Raw genomic sequence first — 19,409 nt, forward strand, 5'->3', positions numbered from 1 at the left:
TTACTTCCATAACTGGTGTCACGTCACGGCCAGCGCTGAAATTGTGCAACCTGAGAACACAAACATGGCAGGCTTGTAATTTTTGAGACGCTGACCTTGCTGACTGTGGGCAAAGTATTCCTTGTTTTGAATGGTATTGGTGACTTCAGTTCTCGTGTATATATGACATCCGATTATAAAGATACAAATAATACTAGTCTAGTTTTTGTTTTGGTGAGATTACAAACTCACTTTGCGGCGCAGTGTGAAAACAAGACCAGAATACATTCCAGAACACACAGACCAGCCTGCGAGTGACAGCATCATGTAACTGACAATGCTATGTTGACACTTGCCCTCAGGTGGTGGAAAGTCCGTGACACAAATAGTCAGGGATTGAGGACGTCAGGAGCGCTTTATATTTGTGATGTGCTTCCCGGCGAAGTCGCCTGGAGGAGCGTCGCCTCCTCACCCCAGACGCTCCTCACCCTAGACACGTGCTGTAATCAGCTTTAAAAACTCCAGTGAATTGCATTTGTGTTGTGTCCTTGCTCGGCCTCTTCCGGATTCTGGTGTCGACAAGCGAGTGTTCAGTTCATTAGTCTGAAATGGCGCGCGGTGCTTTGTCATTTGTGTGTTGGACTGCCGTAATGAAGGTGCGGATGCCAAGATGAGGAAGACTTCTCGCTGATTACATCATCATGGTGAGAACATTGGTGAACCTTCCCCACGTTTAAAAAATGAGGTTAACGTTGTGGAATAAATCGTTTAATTTTTTCTCGCGTGTAAAAATGAAAACGCAAATGTATCTTTGTGAATGTGATCCCACACAGCGCAATTTAATCTAAAGGGTAATTTCCTAAGAGCAGATTCACGAAAGCGCTCACCGTGAGGACGTGAACCCGAGAAGTTCATACAAAAATAGAATAAAAATAAAAGGAAAGTATGAGAGCCACCGTTAAATTATGAGAAAAAAAAAATGGAAATTTGTGAGCATAAGTTTATTATTCTTGTGCTATTTTTCAATTACTTTGCATTAAACGTGTATCCATTATTGTGTTTGTTACTTTATTTCGACAAGTGTTCATTTCAGTTTTAGGTAAATAAGCGAATCCTTACAAGGGCCTCGTGAAAAAAAAGTTACTTTTGTTTTAAATTCAACGTCGAGTGGCACTTAGTCATTGTGAAGCCCTGCGTAACCTCGACACGTGTTCTCTCTTTACTGTGTTTGTAAGTAAAATGAGAAATGTTTGTGTTGAAGTACGGCCCGTGGTTCACAGAAGAATCTTGATTAATAGTAGCTCTTTCTGAGCCTCAAATTAGCTGGGTTTTTTCTTCACGTAAAAATAAATAGCTAAAAAAAGATAGATGAAGAATAGAAAGCAAGTAATGAACAAAAGCTTCCATTACTGGTCCGGTGAAATATTTAAAAACATTTCTACTTTTTCCGTGTCCGTGCCCATTCTCTTCAAACCAATAAAAATGTAAGTATTGCTAGGAATATCGAGGTATTGTGTAAGCTTCCTGCTCTGTGCCGCGGTAAGACCTGCACGTGTGGGTACCCAAAGCCTCTTATTTTTTTACTTTTCCCGAATAATCAGTATTTTCAACCTTCAGTAGTGGCGGGAATAAATTGTCCATTCTTCTCGACTTCAGCTGGACGAGAGGATAGATTCCCCGTGAGGACGTTTCTAAATTCTAACAAATAAGGAAGGAAATGCTATCCTTGTTGAATCATTATTATTAACATGCACAGATGGAAATTCATGTAAATTCAGATAAAGAATATATATAATTGCAGGCGTAATAGGAGTCCCGATTTAATAACCGTAATGATAATTTGATTTCCTGCTAAGGGAAGCGCCACGCACAAACGGCAGAGACCCGGTGTGCGCGCGAGACTCCTTTGTTCACCAGCGTCACACAAACACGCGGCGCCAGTCGTAATTCAGGGCTGGGCTTGCCTGTTCAGCATTTTTACAGCCTCAGAAATAGTCAATTACTTTTTGTCATAGCACAAATGATGTTTCTCTGTATGAAAGTGTTCACTGAATATGAACTTAATAGCGAAAATGTTAATTAACGGGCTATTTTTGTCATTCAGTTCTTTAACGCTTGAAAAAGGGAACGAACACAACGTTTATTAATTTCTTTTTATTTATATTACTTTTTTTTTCGAAGGAGCCGGCGGGGTGTCGCCTGTGGGTTTGTAAACATACTGTGGGTGACATCCTGTGGGTCCCGTGGGCTGAGAGAGAGAGAGAGAGAGAGAGAGAGAGAGAGAGAGAGAGAGGGGGGGGGGGACTTTATAGTAATGAGGAGAAAAAGGAGAGCAAAAGGAGAGAGAACAGACTAGACTAGATTAGTGTGGTGGCTGAAGGATAGGAGAGAAGAGTAGACAGAGCATCATAGACTTTAGAGGGAGAAGAGGAGAGAACAGATTGGAGGAAAGGGGCTGGAGGAGGAGAGAATGGGGAGAGGGGGGGGAAGATCCCATCCACACACTCACGACGTCCAACATAACAAGTTTATCCGTTTCCAGCCTGTAACTGGAGCCTTCATTGCTGCCGTGACCTCGTCGGCGATTATTGGTTCATGTGGGTCGGGTCAGGTTGTCTCCTGCTCTGCTCAGCACAGACTGTGTCCTCAATACTACACATACAAATAATTTTTTCCTTGTGTACCTCATTTTGTGCAATACTTTCTTGATTGTGACAATAGTGACCAGCCAAAGAATAATCGTGATATTTACTTGAAGTCAAGAACAAATGAGAATTTTTAGACCACTTCAGTTCAATGTTGCTTTTTACGTGGAAATATCATGGTAAAATAGATAAATGCGAACAGTATTTTTTTTTTATCCCACGGTGCAGACGTTGCAGGCGCACAGCAGCAGCGGCTCGGTGCTGGGTATCATGAACATTCCATAAACAAAGCAAAGCAAAGAGCGGTATACAACATTTAACAACATTGTGATCCGCTCATCTCGATTATTCTTTTTGTTTTTTTAATATATTCATTATCTACTATCATTCTTCTGTCCAGTGATCAAGAAACTAACCAATACTGAACAAAAAACTAAAGATACAGGAGGAGAAAACATGTGTAGCAAACCCTGCCGAAGGACTGAACAAGAGACGGGCTGCCTCAGATACGGACCAATCAACGACGAGGTAGTGTAGGCTCCTGTTGGAAGCAGTGAATGATTAGACTACGAGTAATTTCAACAATTTGTAGTGGCAGGTGCAAGGCTCATCCCTGCCACCACCACCACAAATCCCTCACCAATAAGTGGACACCCTACGGAATGTGATAACCAGTAGAAATGAAAGTTTGGGACTACGGCATCAGGTGTGGTGAGCACGGGTACAGTAGTAAGTGCTGGTGTGTTACTTTTGTCCCGTTATGCAATGCATTATGTAAAATGTGAGTACATGACTGGAAATTTTTTTACTGGAATCTTTTTAATCAATATTCATGTTATAAATATTGCCATTCTGATATTTCTTGTCAAGGAGTTATAAAATTTAATTGCTCATCCAACACAACTGGCTAATGGACGATTTAATAAAGCTTTAGTGCTGAATGTATGGACTTACAAAAATGTGATGAAATTTTAATTTTGTGATAAACCAAAGTGAAATGAATATTGGGCATGAAGCACAGAAGCTTACGCCAATGACAACAAGTACTTATTTACACCAACCAACCATTGCTGTAAAAGTATGTGGCTGTTGATTGCTTCAATCATTCCACATTACAAAACTCCCACTATTACACATTATTGCGCTCCTTACTTTTATAACACACACCTGTGTCCACGTGCCTGCCTGGCCAGGGTTGTTGTACTGGTGGCTTGTGTGAAGAATTTATCCTCCTGTCACTCGTGCTTCACCGGCTGTTGACTTGAGACAAGTTGAATCACGAGCATTTACTTCACTTGTTGGATAATAAGTCTTCGCTGTTTGAAGATTACCGACAGCTGGATCACAGAAGCCACAATCTTGAACGATGAGAAAGTTACCCCCCACATGAACTCCAGTAAGCCTCACTCCTGTAATTTGCCTTCATTCAGGAGAAACTGACGGGACTAAGTATATTCATGTAACACACCACCTTTTCTACCTTTCTACCTATGACGCCTCTCATTCTCTCCGTCAGTCTCCCTAACGCCCTTTCCTCTTCCCCGCCCATTATGCTCTACAGGATACAAGTTTGGTATCCTCTTCTATCCCTCCCAGCCCTTATCTGGTCTCCTCGCAGCCCCACACCAACAATAATCCTCTCTACATTTTTTTTTCCCCCCTCCTGCCACCAGACTTGCACCTCCCACCACCCATTCTTCCTCCGCAGTGCCACACCTCTAAGCTCTCACCGCCCTTCCTCTCTGCTGCCAATACCTCGCGTTTCTCCTCCACGCTTCAACACTTTATTTACTCCGCCTCAACTTAAAGCATCCTTCACTCTCACAAACAGGTCGGCTTGTCCACTGTCACTCTCAGGCTTCACTCGCTGCCGCTCCTGTCCTGTTAAGTAGTAAAGTTAGTACCCGCCACAACACCTCCCTCGCTATTGGCTGTCACTCAAGGGCTGTCTTCTCGCTCGCTTTCAACACCATAACAACAATCAGCCAGTGTTTACAATACGAGTATAATATGTATGCTAACTCGCCACCTGCCTCGCCTTAGTTTCCACCTTGAGCACGCGGCGAATCTCTGAGCTCCACTATTAATTAGTTTGATGAAGCTGGACCACCTTAGCGATGGACGGGCAGAGGGGGCACGCACGCACGCACTAGTAACCTGTCGCTTCAATTCGTCTCTCTCTCTCTCTCTCTCTCTCTCTCTCTCTCTCTCTCTCTCTCTCTCTCTCTCTCTCTCTCTCTCTCTCTCTCTCTCTCTCATTACTATATGTAACAGTTTCCCGCATGAAGTTACCATTTTTGTATGCATGTATGTATGTATGTATGCATGCATCCATGCATACATACATATATGTATGGCTATGTTATATGTACGTATGTACCTGGTTGCAAACACGAAGCCATCAGCCGCCTCTCTATATCGCTTCGCCAGAGAGAGAGAGAGAGAGAGAGAGAGAGAGAGAGAGAGAGTGTCGGAAAAACGTTTAAGTACCACATCATAAAACACAAGAACGTTTTAACACTATAGTGAATATTCCTGAAGCTTCTTGGCAGTGGTGGTGGTGAAAAGGTCAGGTAGATCTGTTAAAGTTTTTCCTCATTAGTGACCTTTCTGCGACACCTGCACGCCTTGGTCACGTCCACACCACCACACCTGCAATATAGTTTCCTCGTCAGTGGTAATGGTGGTGGTAGTGCTGGTGGTATAATCACTTTTGTAGTTCCGTGATATACTTTGTAGTGTTTATTTAAGAGTTGCTTTTGGTGGTAGCGGTGGGTGGTGGTGGTGGTGGCAGCAGTATTAGATTAACGGTAATAATAAATAGTAGTGGTATACTATTAAGCAGCAGCAGTAGTGCCATAAAAGTTTTAATGGCAGTAGCAGTAAACTATTATTATTATTATTATTATTATTATTAGTAGTAGTAGTAGTAGTAGCTTTCGTAGTATCATAAGTAAATTAATATGAAAATTCAACACGACAGAAGCAATAACAACAGTGTGATAGATTAAAACAAATTATTCAAATAAAATTCATCAGTAGTCTGCATCAGCAAGAGTGTAGGCAAAGAGAGAGCTGAAAGAGCACATCCTTTATTGCTACACTGATCCTGTCGCGCCGGAAGGGAGGCAGCCCACACAATGACACGCCCACACGGCACAGGTGGGCGAGGAAGGCACACGAGTACCCCCTCACAGCATTACCAAGAAACGAGGCAGAGGAAAACGGAGGGTAACAAGAGAGAAAACGGAATGTAGCTTTTTTTTGTTTTATGTAAGAGGATAATGGGCCAACGCTACCAAAAAACTTAAGGAAAAGAGCCAAAAGGATTAGTTATGAAAATGTTGGCCTGCCTCAGAATACATTAGCACCTACAACCTGCCCACAGAAAACAAAGTAGTAAGAGAAATAGGAGTGAAAGAGAAATAGGAGTGAAAATAATAAACTTGAAGAAATGAAAGCACCCTATCCTTCTGAGCTGCCTTGACGCACCAACACAGGTCTTTGTATTACTGCTGTCACACTGAGCTTTGTGACGCCCCCGCTGCCACCGCTGTCATCTAGGACTCCGCACTTCCCTTAAGCCCACTCCACCTCGCATTTACTCCCACCACCCACACCCACCCCATTCCACCTCGCATTTACTCCCACCCAGAGAGAGAGAGAGAGAGAGAGAGAGGAATCTGTTACGTAGGTTGTCACGTAATCCTATCTTCTCCACAAACTACTACACAACTTCCCACACGACAAGCGTCTTCATGTAATAGATACCTTGATGATAAGGATCAGATTATCAAGTCAACCTTTCCCTACTTATCGACACAACGTTAAGGGAAGCTCGAAGCAGCCAGGAAGCCTCCATGTGGCAGTCACTGCGTAAGACGTACTTTTTATATCTACCCCTTATCTCTAACAAGTATCTAAAAAATTCTCTGCCTTTTAAATCTTGAGTCAGGACTAACGTGATTACTTTCTATTTCAGTCATCTAACACTCCTGTACCAGTTTTTTTTTTTCTTTCTTTCTTTCTTTCAAATCTATTAAGTTGCAAGTCACCACTACAATTTCCCCAGAGATACAATTTTCCACTCGAGGCATGAACACAGTGATTACTTTGTTTACTCTGCTCGTCTGTCGCTCTATTTCTCAACCAGTTTACCAGTTTCCTCGTACTCACTTACATCTGAGAGGCTTCAGAAAGTCAACACGAGTTTCTAAAGTACTATTTCCTACATGTTCTGGGGATTGTGGAAAAACACTCATTTCCTAGCAACTCACCATTCCCTTCAGGCCTTCACACACCTTGAGCCACAGCAGCAGCGCCCCAGGGACACAACTCCGCCAGGCATGAGACGAATCAAGTTGCTTCGATGAGTGACTTTTCCTCCAGAGAGTTTAGGAACCTTAAATGAATCCCGGACGCTTCCTGAGCTTCCTGGAGTTGGACAGGAGGCTCCAGATGGGTTATGTGGCCGCGCCTGCACTGAATACCTAAGACCTCAGCACGGCCACGTCCGGAGCATGAGGAACACTAGGGGGAAGTGGTGCACGTCACGAAGGAAGCATTAGGAGTGATCTCAAGGAATGCTGGAAGACAGGTACGGTGAACAGAAAGCGGCAAGAAAGGAACATAGCACACAGGAAAGGGAATCAAGGAAAACAGCACCCAATAAATGGAAAGAGAATAAAGGAAAACACCACACTGGAAAAGGGAAGGGAATAAAGGAAAACAGCTCACAGGAAAAGGGAAAAGAGGAAAATTCGAACAATATTGGGATAAGGGGAACTAGAACACGGCAAAGACTAAGGGAAACATTGGAGCAAAGCAGAAAAGTAAACAGAGGAAAACCGTAATAGCAGTAATAATAATGGAAAGCTGTGGCAAAAAGTTGATTTACAAGGGAGAATAATAAACGAAATAAAAAAAAAAAAAAACTGGAGAGCAGGAATATCATAATACAAACAAAAGAACATCAAAATAAATAGATTAAAAAAGAAATAAAAGTGGAAAAACGTAGGAATGAATAATGAAGGGAAACGGATACACCAACAGTAACAATAATTAAGACTTAGAACAATAAAAAAAAAAACCCCAAGCAACAAACAATGAGAGCACGAAAAAAAAAGGCGAAAAAGATAGAGGAAAAAACGAACAATAAAGAAAACTGCAAAAGAGAAAGAACCAAAAAAGAACAAAGGTAACAATGTCCCCAGGTTAATAATTCAACTACCTGGGACAGAGCGTCACACCTGCGTCACGTAGAATCCACACCTGGCGAGGAGTCTCCGTGGTATTCCTCGCATCAACCACAAGGGAACACAAGTGAAGGACAAGTAAGACAGACGAGGATATAAAAGTGTCTGCCCGTTTTCTTTTTTCAATCTCCTGTGTCTTTGTTCACAAAAAATTACAGAATTATTACAGAATTATGCTTATAGTTGTGCTTAGTGTTGTATTAACCTTAAAAAATGTAAAAAGGCCAAAACTTAAGAACAGAAGCAAGTAAATCTGCAGTATGGAATGATGACGGTGCAAAACATTTAAATCTTTAATTTCGTGCTATTAATGCAATGATTTTACATTTTTTTTTTTTTTTGGACAAATTAATTTTACCTTTGATTTTTTAAGGATGTGAATGTATGAATTCGGTCTCTTTGTAAGCAAATTAGATTGCGAGCAAAGTCGAAATATATTGTCTCAGTGGTTCACCAATCCTGAGCCAGCGCATTTTTTTTTTTTTTAAGGATGCGGGAGATAACGAGCCCTAAGGTGGTAAAGACCAATAAAAAGAAACTCATTTGGACCGATGATGAGACTTTCCTTCCTCGTCCAGTCAGCATATGAGAAAAGACGTGGGGCGGCGTGGGCCTCCATTACCAAGAAAGCAAACGAGACACGGCAACAACAGCACACAGGATGGGCCAAGGTCATCACTACTGCAGGGGTGCACTTCCCATTGGCTAAATAAGGCAGTGTGACTGTCACTTTAATGAATGTCACCTCAAGTAACAGACGTCCACTCCCAATAATTTTTGTGGGGATTTCCAAGGCATCTCCCGCCAACTCTCACAAATATCGCTCCTGCCGCTCTAGTCTGGATATTTTCAATAGTTCAGTCACTCAGGTCCTTGCAGAGAGGTGGCGGGCTCGTGTTCCTCAAGTTAAGCACAAAGTTGAGCAACGGTTAACTTTGTGGCGCGATAAGCAGAGAGAGAGAGAGAGAGAGAGAGAGAGAGAGAGAGAGAGAGAGAGAGAAGGGAGCATCGTTTCACATGAATTTAGCAGATTAAAAAATTTCGAAACGTGCAAATTCTACCTGTCTGGTTCCAATTTTCGTCCCTCCCCCCCCATCCTCTCTCTCTCTCTCTCTCTCTCTCTCTCTCTCTCTCTCTCTCTCTCTCTCTCTCTCTCTCCCCGTAATTAAGCTGGTACCAGAAGCCATATTACCCACCAAATTATCAAACTAAAATACTCGTATCGTCACTTAATTACCTGACATTCACCTTTATAGCGAGGCATTGGCGATTAAAGTGTACCAGAAATTATCACGAAGCTGGTGTGCCATTTTTAGGGCCCTAGGCTGATAATCAAACAAGGGGGAGAGGGAGAGGGAGGGGGGAGAGCGAGGGGAGAGGGTGGGGAGCGAGGGGAGAGGGGGGAGAGCGAAGGGAGTAGCAGGGATGTCAATGTTTAATGGCCATGCGTACGTCCAAAACAGAACAGATAAACGAAAAATAATTCAGTGTTTTTGTCCCCGTGTTTCCGCTGCGGGACGTGTAAGTGTGTTTGTGTGTTTTGTTATGCGCGGGAAGGACCGACCAGGGAAACCAAACACGAGGAAAAGAAAGAAAAAAATAAATAAATAAACGCTATTTTGCCGAATATAAAGGCTAACATTCAAAGTACCAAGAAGAACAGTTTGCTTGGCCACAGACACACAGGAAAGAAAATGTGATCTGATGTGACGAATATAAAGAACAGTTTAGTTTTAGTCAGTGCGCTGGTGTCACTTCGGTCTTTCAAGATATGGGAACTGTGGGCTGGTTTTTAATATGGTGGAAGTTGTGGGTTAGCGAACGTAGGACACCAAAATAATGGGAAAATAGGACTGATTGGGTCTATGTATTAGTGTGTTGGTAATTTTTGTTTTGTTTTTAAAGATGTGATGGAGTTAGTGAGGCAATTTTCTTACTCCCCCCCAAAAAGTTTCCAGTTAATTATCCTATTGTGTCCCAATTAACCACAACTATTATATTAAAATCTGAAAAGTACTTATTTTTTCCTTGATTTTACGGCAACTGCTACTACTACTACTACTACAATTACTGTTCGTCACAATCTTTACTTTTACCACCACCACCACCACCACCACAACTACGATCACCTTTGTCGCACCAGAGTGAAGGGGAGTCAGAGCAGCAAAGCAAACACGACGGGATTTCATGTTCCACGTGCGGCTTCCTGAATTGAAACACTCCATTTTCGTTGTGATGATTTATCGACGCTGGGGACGCGGCCATGGAATCTGAGGCTCACACGTCACGCGGCCTGACACTGGTGCAGATAAACCTCTGGCTCGTAAGCGTCAATACTGCGTGTCGTGTCATGGTTGGGATTGTTGTGCATGTCAGAGGAAATACGGAACGCTGGGTTAGTGGATTAGTGCATTCAGTGATAAGTGATGTTAACTGAAAGATACGAGTGTCAGTGGTCATTAGAGTGTCAGTAGTCATTTGAGTCCGTATTTCGAAACGCTTTGCTGTCTCACCACGACTATTCTCGAAGGTCACAGAGATGATTAGCCGAGTTCTCAAGAGTGTTTCTCCTGTTATTAAAGTAGGAATCTTGTTAAGGGAGAAAAAAAAAAAAAAAAGGGACACTGAGATAACACTTTGTTGACGAAATGTATCAACTTCAACTTGGACTCCCTGCCTGCTTCTGTCCCTCCCCCTCCCTATGACGAACTCTTCCAACAAAGTTTCAAGACTCCAATTTCGGATGTTCCTTTTGACCTTTAGGGACTTGCACCTTTCATTTTTCTTGCCATTAGCCAGTACCTCTTACATAAAAAAAAAAAAAAGTCCTCCGTTCACATCTATAATATATAAATTAAAGTCGTGGTGCTGAATGAGTTAGAAAATAAATGCAGACGCTAGGAGAGTTTTAATAAGCCAGCAAAGTGGATGGGAGTGAGAAGCAAGCAGAATAGAAAAAACTCAGGACACTCGACCAGCTAATTTTAGACTTGCTTTCGAGCGATCTCCTTTAGGTACGGGGCCTTTAGTGGGATTTCTTTTTCGACTATTTTTCTTTCCCTTAGCCAGAGGTCTTGCATTAAAAAGGAGGCAAGAAGGTGCTGCAGAATACCATGAAAAATACAAATCCCTGACGAAATTTTGAATTATTTACGCTGGTCCCGATCAGTGTGACTAACTGGCGCCGTTCAGAGGCCTCCAGTACTGGTTTAATTCATGGTGAACACGCCCGCAGCCTCAGGGACGTGTGGCGGTGCTTTAACGGCAGTGGGGGTTGTTGTGTGGCCCGTGACGCTGTCCTCGTGATTAAGTGGACACCTGTGGGCTTGCAGCGGGTTATGGCAGGCCAGACAGTTGCGTTGGGGCGGCCTGGCGATAGTGGTCCAGGTGATCTGTTTCGGGCCATTTACTCTTACCTCCCTCCATCAGCCGCCGCACGCCACCCTGCCTGCCGTAATGGACTGGCACTGTACGTCATCCGAGGAGTTATTGTGATGACCTGCTCGTCCTTCCGCGCTACTGAGCAGGAGAAATGGCCGGTATTTCTTAGGGCATCCTGTACCGTGTTCGTCTTGTTCCTGGTAAGAATAAGTATATTACTGCTATTACTGCCAGCCATTAATACTTATCAAATTATATTACACTTACATTGCTGCATTTCAACGTGGTAATGTTCTATAATTTAGGTAAGATGCGCAGGTGTTTAATCTGAACTAAATAGAATAGCGCAGAGTGCATTATTTATATTTTTTCTCTGGGAGACGAGAGAACCAGAGACGAGCCAGCACTGATGTGGCCTGCGTTAGCGGGGGCAGCATATCAAGACGCTGACTGGCACACGCTCACTATGAGAAGATGAACGCCGGGCTGAGGCTACCGAACTCCTGCAGCGAACCAGGCACAGCACATGATACCTGCCACTTTACACACACACACACACACACACACACACACACACACACACACACACACACACTTTGTGCACCACTCTCACCTCGATTTAGTATCCTCCTTACACTACTACTACTACTACTACTACTACTACTACTATTTTCAAACGTTTTTTTTTTTTTACTTTTTTAACTTCCCCAACGTTACTACTACTTCTACTATATTCACTTCCACAACAACAACAACAACAACAACTGCTACTACTACAACAGCTACCACCATTATTTTCCCACTTTTCTCAGCCAAACGTTTTTTCTTAAATTCAATCCATTTTTTTTTTTTTTTTAACTTCCCCAACGCAATCACCCCCCAAGGCCGTCACCATTCACTTAATAGTTGCCTGATTGGGTTATTCATCCCGGCGCCGCGACACACAACCCGCCACCGCAAAGACTGATCCTCCAATCCTCCCAATCACTAATTCTTTACCACCGCTGCTATGAATCGTTCGCCGAAAAGAGCAAATTGGTCCCATGACTGATCAGAGAGGAATTGTTCAAACGCGTGACAAACACACAAACAAAAGATACAAACAGAAAAACACATGCAGGGCGACTAGGCGATTTGTCAGATAAATGAGCCAATTTGAATCGTCTTGTATTACTATTATTATTATTATTATTATTATTATTATATTTCCGTAATTTTTTGTAGTTGTGGTTAAGGATGGTTGTATTCTCAGTTGTTCTACATCCTAAAGGGGGGAAAAATATACGTAAAAAAACAGGAAATAAAAAAGGCACTCAGACGCGAGAGTAATGTGAGAAAGAAACAAATGTTGTGGATTGATGCTGATCAGACTCATGGAACTCACCTAAAATCAAATAATCGTTTCTTTTCATCTTTTTTTCTTCTTTTCTGAATAAAAAAATAGCGAGTTTTTTACGTCTATAGTTTTGTGTCCTTGGCCGCTGTTCCGCATGAAAAACGCCGACTTCATAACAAGAAAGAGGAAGTTTAAGCAATGCCAATATAGTGCTTCATCAATTTCACCTTGAAATATGTTAACAAATTTTTGATGGAGTCGCTGCAGTAAATCATACCAGCTAAACACACACACACACGCACACACGACGACAGATACTCACAAAACCACTTTTTTTTTATTAACTGATAAGAATATACATGTCCTTTATTTGAATTTATGTTTTGAAATAATATAATTAAATAACTGGGTAAAGAGCAATAAGCTGAGACAATGTTACAAAGACAAAGTATGTCTTGGAGATGCTCCCAACATTCTAGACATTTTTCCTAACCTCTAATCCTTCTGCTTATGCTGTCTACCTCTCTTCTCCGCTATGATCCTCCGATCATAATCTCATACCTGTATCTTATCCTATCGCTCCAATCCCTCCTCAGGATCCCCCTAAGCGGAGGTGCCTCTGGCGTTTTGCGTCTGCTATTTTGGGGGGGGGGGGGACCTGAGGAGGTACTTTGCTGATTTTCCTTGGAATGACTACTGCTTCCGTGTCAGAGACCCATCTGTGTGTTTTTTTTTTTTTTCTAACAGTTGTGAAAAATTATTTACCTTCTGTAATGTTTGAAGGGGAATTAGTAGAACGTGTCCCACATATAAAACTTCTTGATGTATATTTAGATGAATATTTATACTGGAACCTGCATATGAAGGAAGTGTGCTTCTAGTTACTAAAATCGTGTGGTATATTGTACAGGGTCAGACATTACCATAAAGCGGATGCCTTGATGACTATTTATTACACTATGTTATCATTTCTTAATTATTCTATATCTACGTGTGCGTGCACTTGGCCGTCCTTTCTTGACAGGCTATTAGCAACACGGGAAAAATATTTAGGTGTATGTTTTTCATGAGAAAATCTGACTCACAGCTGATGCGTTTGCTAACTATAACTTGTTAACCGTTCACTCAGTTCATTAATATTTCCTGTTATTATTAATATTTAGAACATTCAAATTTTCAGATGCTCAACCCTTTAAATTCCTAGGCAATCAGTACAACACAAGAGGTAATGACAACAGTTTAGCAAGTCCAAACTTTTATACAACTTTATTTAAAAATAGCATAATGTGTAAAGGCCCTCATGTATGGAACTCGCTCCCGATAGAAATCAAGAATTTATTTTTTACAAATAATATATTTTTGTTTAAGAATAAGTAAAATATCATGTACGTAGTCTTCAGAGTCCATAGTCCATTTTATAAGTGATATATGAAATTAATTATTAACAAAAAATTTATGCACACTTGTAAATATTATAAACAGATTGTCTGTATTTTATATGTACAATATTATGAAACATCTGTCTGTCAAGGAGATTTTAGCTCGACAGACTGTGTCAGTAATTGTAGTTCTCATTGTAAAAGCCGTTATGGCAATAAATTAAACACACACACACACACACACACACACACACACAAAGTAAATAATATTTCGCACGACGGAATATTTGGCTCGGAAAAAAATCTCCCATCCTAGAGCCAAATCAACAGTTCAATAAAAATATAAATAAAAGATACGAGTGAATCGTAGCTTAAAAAATATTTTCGAAACACGCTAACAGCATGGAAGTGAATCCCGACGATGTACATGTTAGTTGCGAGCCTACACACACACGCGCACACACACACGTACACACACACACGTACACACACACTTTTTCTAATACATTAATGATCATCAGCACTTTCATTTCTATTTTAATTTTCCTTTGCCTTTCATGACTCGCAAATAATTATAATTTCCCAGGAATGGGCGCAAACACAAATGACACAGCACGAGCTTTGCGCTTGAAAACCTTAGTGTAAAACGTGCTGGAGGAAACGTCACAACACAAACACTAATTACCTTTTTCAATCGGGGGAAGAAAATTTCGTACGCGGAACACAAACAAAACTCAATTAACCAAACAACACAAACACTAATTACCTGTTTCAATCGGGGGAAGAAAATTTCGTACGCGGAACACAAACAAAACTCAATCAACCAAACACTCATAAACGAAAGACTGTTGTGAGTTGAAAAGCAGGACTGAGAAAGAATGAGATCAAAGATGGAAGGAATTCAGAAACTAGCCACTGGAGCAATACAGACGGAAACGAGTAAACAAGTAAGCGATATGTAAAGTGAATAAATCGATGTGCTGAAATAAAAAAAAAAAAAAAAAACTGAGTAGGTATACAGGTAAATGAAAAAAAGTCATGCCAAACAACAATACCACCACCACCACCAACAACAACAACAACTACTCAGGATCACTTTTCATAACGAGTTTCAAAGTTAATAATACTAATCATCTCACTCTCTCTTCCTTCTTTCCTTCCACTTCCTTTCCGTCCGATTTTTCTTGTCCTCTCTCACCACCGCCGCTATTTACTACTACTACTACTACTACCACTATCATCCTTTTCTTCCTATTTTATTCTGTACTTTTCTACTCCTCCTCCAACTACTAAGTTCTTCCAGCCCTATCACCTCCTTTCCTTTTGTCTTTATTTTCTCCTCCTCCTACTAGTACTCCTCCTTCCTAGTAATATTACTATTCGATTCCTTTCAACTGCTTCTATCCCTTATTTCTCCTCATCTTTTTACTATATTTCCACCACTACTTAAAACCATTGCTACTACAACTACTAATAAAACTGCAACTACTACTACTACTACCAACCACAACCACAACCACAACCACCACCACCACCACCACCACTGATTACGCAATCGCTCAGCTTTCCAGTGGTGCAGTGTGGAGTTCCGACCTGGTGGCCAAGGTGTCGAAGGCAGCCTACCCGGGAGTGCCTGGCGGGATGAAGAAGCTGGGAGTCACTCGGGTCGATTCAGGGGCGTTTGAAGGGCCACTGTGGGAGAAGCAAGGCAGGCGAAGTGCACGTGTGTTGTAATATAAATGCAAATCCATCGTCAATTCTGTATGCCTCTCTCTCTCTCTCTCTCTCTCTCTCTCTCTCTCTCTCTCTCTCTGGTAAAGTCTATTAGTGAATGATGAATGTTCTAGTGACTTCGCGTGAATGAGTGATGAATAACACGTAATGAATAATGAATAAATGATAAATGTTTGCATCGACGAATGGTAATGAAAAATTAATAATGAAAAGTAAATAGATGATAGTTTTATTGCCATAGAAGGACAAGGAAACAATTAATGAATTATACACAATTCAGTCTTTTAGAGTACACCCTTATAGAAAACGTAGAGGGTTGCATTACTGAATAGGGAGCACTGGTGAAGGGGAAAAGGCACCGCCCTTGATCCTTTCCCTACTGTGATCATCTTTTGCTAACATTCAGAGCACCAACAAGAATAGTTTGCTTGACACACACACACACACACACACACACACACACACACAGGAAACAAGGTGATGTGATGCGATTTCTTGCGTGTCATAAGGCGACGAAAAAAAAAAAAAAAATCGTAAACTATTAGCAATGTTAAAATCTATCGGATCCCTTTCGTGGGCATTACTACTGTACCATGGCAGGAAAAGTAAGATCTTGTATTTTTGTGGCCCGTATGGGGATCGAACCCACGACATCCGCGTTATTAGCACGGCGCTCTAACCAGCTGAGCTAACAGGCCGACAACATCAAAGTTACTGCACTCCTATAAACTTACAAAAAACTGAAAAAAGAAGTTAATTTAGGATCTGGTTATTACTCGCAAACAAAATATACACGCTTTGATTCATTTACTTATTATTTGTAACATGCAACCAGTCCTCGATGCAATTTTTTTCAATACTTAGTGTAAAAAAAAAATCCATCTGGTGCACAAAACAAAACTGTTCATTAATTTCTATCACTGAACCTCATCTCTATTAACTTTCCTGCATTTTTCTCATGTTACTGAATCTTCACCACACACAAGTGTTTTCATGTTTCCAGAATGCTGATAATATATATATATATATATATATATATATATATATATATATATATATATATATATATATATATATATATATATATATATATATATATATATACTTGCACGTGTGTGTGTGTGTGTGTGTGTGTGTGTGTGTGTGTGTGTGTGTGTGTGTGTGTGTGTGTCTACTTGCACGTGTGTGTGTGTGTCTACTTGCACGTGTGTGTGTGTGTGTGTGTGTGTGTGTCTATTTATCTTTCTGGTGGGAAAGACTACAGCTTGAGATACGAGGCAGGTGTGCGAGGGGCCCACGATATATTTGAACATTCCAGTGTATTTTAATCCACATGAGGCAGAAGTGGTTCACCAACCTATATCGCGAAATATAAACATTTATACATTTCACTAATAAACATTTCATTATTTCAATCTAGGTAAGTCAGACAAGAAGCTTAGAACCATATCACAATAACTATTCTACACATTTTACTCTCATTTCAATCCACGCAAGACAGACAGAAGAAGCTTATCCATCCATCTCATGAAATGCTCTGAACACCACACTACATTCCGAGTGCCCACATAAGCCGGGCAGGAGGCGCGGCTTGAGTGAGACATGGAGGTGAGGACAAGAAAACTTCTTGCATTCAGAAGACAAATTGGCGGTGTGGTGGTGCATCTGGTCCATGCACGCCACAGCACGGCATGGCACAGCACAGCACAGCATTTCTCAACTCTCTCTCCTTCGAGCCTACAAAACGGCTGCTCACATCTGCCTCGTATCTCAAGCTATATTCTTTATTTCCTTCCCACTAGACAGACAGACAGACAGACAGACAGACAGAGACAGCTAACCAGACACAAGCACACGTAGAGCAAAAGTCATGTGAATATGTATATGAAAAAAAAATATGAATGAAAAAAGAATGAATAAATGAAATTATTACAAAATAAAATAACCAACACTTTCAGGAGATGAAAAATCACGAAAACGATTTAAAAATGACAAAATAGCATTGGATCAGAAACAAGGAAAAGAAATCAGACTTGACTCAAATTCGTGAAAATGTAGATGATCACAGACAGGCAGACGAAAAGACACACACACAAAGCCATTTCCCCAGCACACACACACACACACACACACACACACACACACACACACACACGAATCCATTACCAGGTAGACTCGCAATCTCTGGCAGTGGCGGCGTCAAGCGGCCTGTGTTACTGAGTATTGGCAGGTGTCAAGAGATGTACAGAAGCCCACGTCGCTGTCTCCCTCTGGTGGGCGGCTGGTCGTGCGGGGAAGGAACGAACAGCGGCTATGGAAGATGTAAAACTGGAAATGAATGCCTTGAAGGGAAAGGTCTGAGGTGAAGTGTCAAAGGATAGGGTGGAAGTAAGTGAAGGCAGGTACGGAGTCCATTAACGTAGAGGAGTGCAAGGAATACAGTTAAGATGGGACTGGAATGACAAGGCACCTCATAAGATAGCAGGGAAAGGGGATGGGTGAAAAGGAACGCGTGAAGGAAGGACCACAGCTTATGAAAGGTGTAGGCGTGGGAATGAGTGAAGAGGAATGGAAAGGAAGATGATTGAGATGGAATGGGAAAAGTTAAGGAATTTGAAAACATGTTAGGGGACAGGAGAACGGGAAAAGGAGGAACGCGGTGTGTGGAAGAGGTACAACAGAGAAGGCAGGATGAGGAACTGGTATGAGAAAGAAAAGGAAGCAAATGGACTGCTAGTGGTGGTGCGTTTGGGTTTGTTTTGGTTCGGGTGTGTGGAGAGGAATGAAGAACAAACAAGGGTATACAAGAGTTTGTGATAAGCAATTGTGCACAATGAAGACGAAATATTACAAGTACAGTTGCAATTATCTTCAGAGCCACTCACCGTCTGATCGTTAAGAGGGCTCTGTCTGTCTGTCTGTCTGGCGTCTTTGCCAGCACCGAGGCCCAGTAAGGAACAACGCAAGCACCATTGAAAATAATAAGATTTAAAGATTCTACCAAAAGTTACCAGCACATTACTTTAATTTGAGATACAGAGCGTGGTTGTCGAGCAGATGAAGCTTCCTGTTCTTAAAGATTTTGGTGTCACAGCTCGACTTACTTCAAAAGAGTGCGAGTGAACTGATTGAGGATTTCACTATTCACTGGGGTTTTCAGGATTCTACTTAAATTCAATATCATAGGAAAAATAACCGTGATAATACGAAAAATCTAACACTGTGGCCTTTGAAAATCTACACGAGAGTATAAAGCCCTTCAGAATACGATCTTTTAATCCCAGCGTTATCTTTCTCCTCTAACACACTACCTGCTTCCTGTGACGAGCTACACGCAGTCTTCATTTTCCATCGAGATATTTTAAACAACACTTCCGCATTCGGCTGCACTGTGTGAGGAAAGAGACGCAGGATGATGGATGCGGAAGGTAGAATAATAAAGGAGTAAAGGCGGAGGAACAAGTGAAGTCTATGGAAGATGCAAAGGTGGAAATGGACATCTGATGAGGAGAGAGAGAGAGAGAGAGAGAGAGAGAGAGAGAGAGAGAGAGAGAGAGAGAGAGAGAGAGAGAGAGAGAGAGAGAGAGAGAGAGAGACTGCAGGGAATTATTACTATCATTCAGTTTAAATTAAAGTACACATCCCGCGATGGTAGTAATAGGAAAATGAAAGGCAAGGAAACGAGGGAATTCTAATTACA

The 19,409-nt window shown here is 41.6% G+C and overlaps 1 protein-coding gene, 1 long non-coding RNA gene and 1 other non-coding gene across 7 annotated transcripts in view; 1 reads left to right on the forward strand and 2 right to left on the reverse strand.

The window, feature by feature from the left end:
* The window catches only part of LOC135089631 (cdc42 homolog), a 105,091-nt gene extending 88,389 nt beyond the window's left edge, over positions 1-16,702 (forward strand). Inside the window, exons 7-8 of one of the 4 annotated variants that reach the window (XM_063985466.1) lie at positions 11,309-11,460; positions 15,539-16,701. In XM_063985466.1, the coding sequence (XP_063841536.1) occupies positions 11,309-11,460; positions 15,539-15,709 (323 nt within the window). In that variant the 3' untranslated portion in view covers positions 15,710-16,701. Of the gene's footprint in view, positions 1-11,308; positions 11,461-11,640; positions 13,321-15,538 lie in introns of those variants that run through there. The other 3 variants (XM_063985468.1, XM_063985469.1, XM_063985470.1) reach the window with 3 other exon arrangements.
* The window catches only part of LOC135089634 (uncharacterized), a 59,227-nt gene continuing 51,143 nt past the window's right edge, over positions 11,326-19,409 (reverse strand). The window contains exons 3-5 of one of the 2 annotated variants that reach the window (XR_010261563.1): positions 17,876-18,020; positions 15,569-15,667; positions 11,326-11,457 (exon numbers count right to left, since the gene is read on the reverse strand). This is a non-coding gene — a long non-coding RNA (uncharacterized LOC135089634). The remainder of the gene's footprint in view (positions 11,458-15,568; positions 15,668-17,875; positions 18,021-19,409) is intronic. The other variant, XR_010261564.1, reaches the window with a different exon arrangement.
* On the reverse strand, positions 16,334-16,407 carry Trnai-aau (transfer RNA isoleucine (anticodon AAU)). Its single transcript has one exon. It is a non-coding gene; the product is annotated as a tRNA-Ile (tRNA).

This window comes from Scylla paramamosain, chromosome 33 (genome assembly GCF_035594125.1).
Source record: "Scylla paramamosain isolate STU-SP2022 chromosome 33, ASM3559412v1, whole genome shotgun sequence".
NCBI lineage: Eukaryota > Metazoa > Arthropoda > Malacostraca > Decapoda > Portunidae > Scylla > Scylla paramamosain.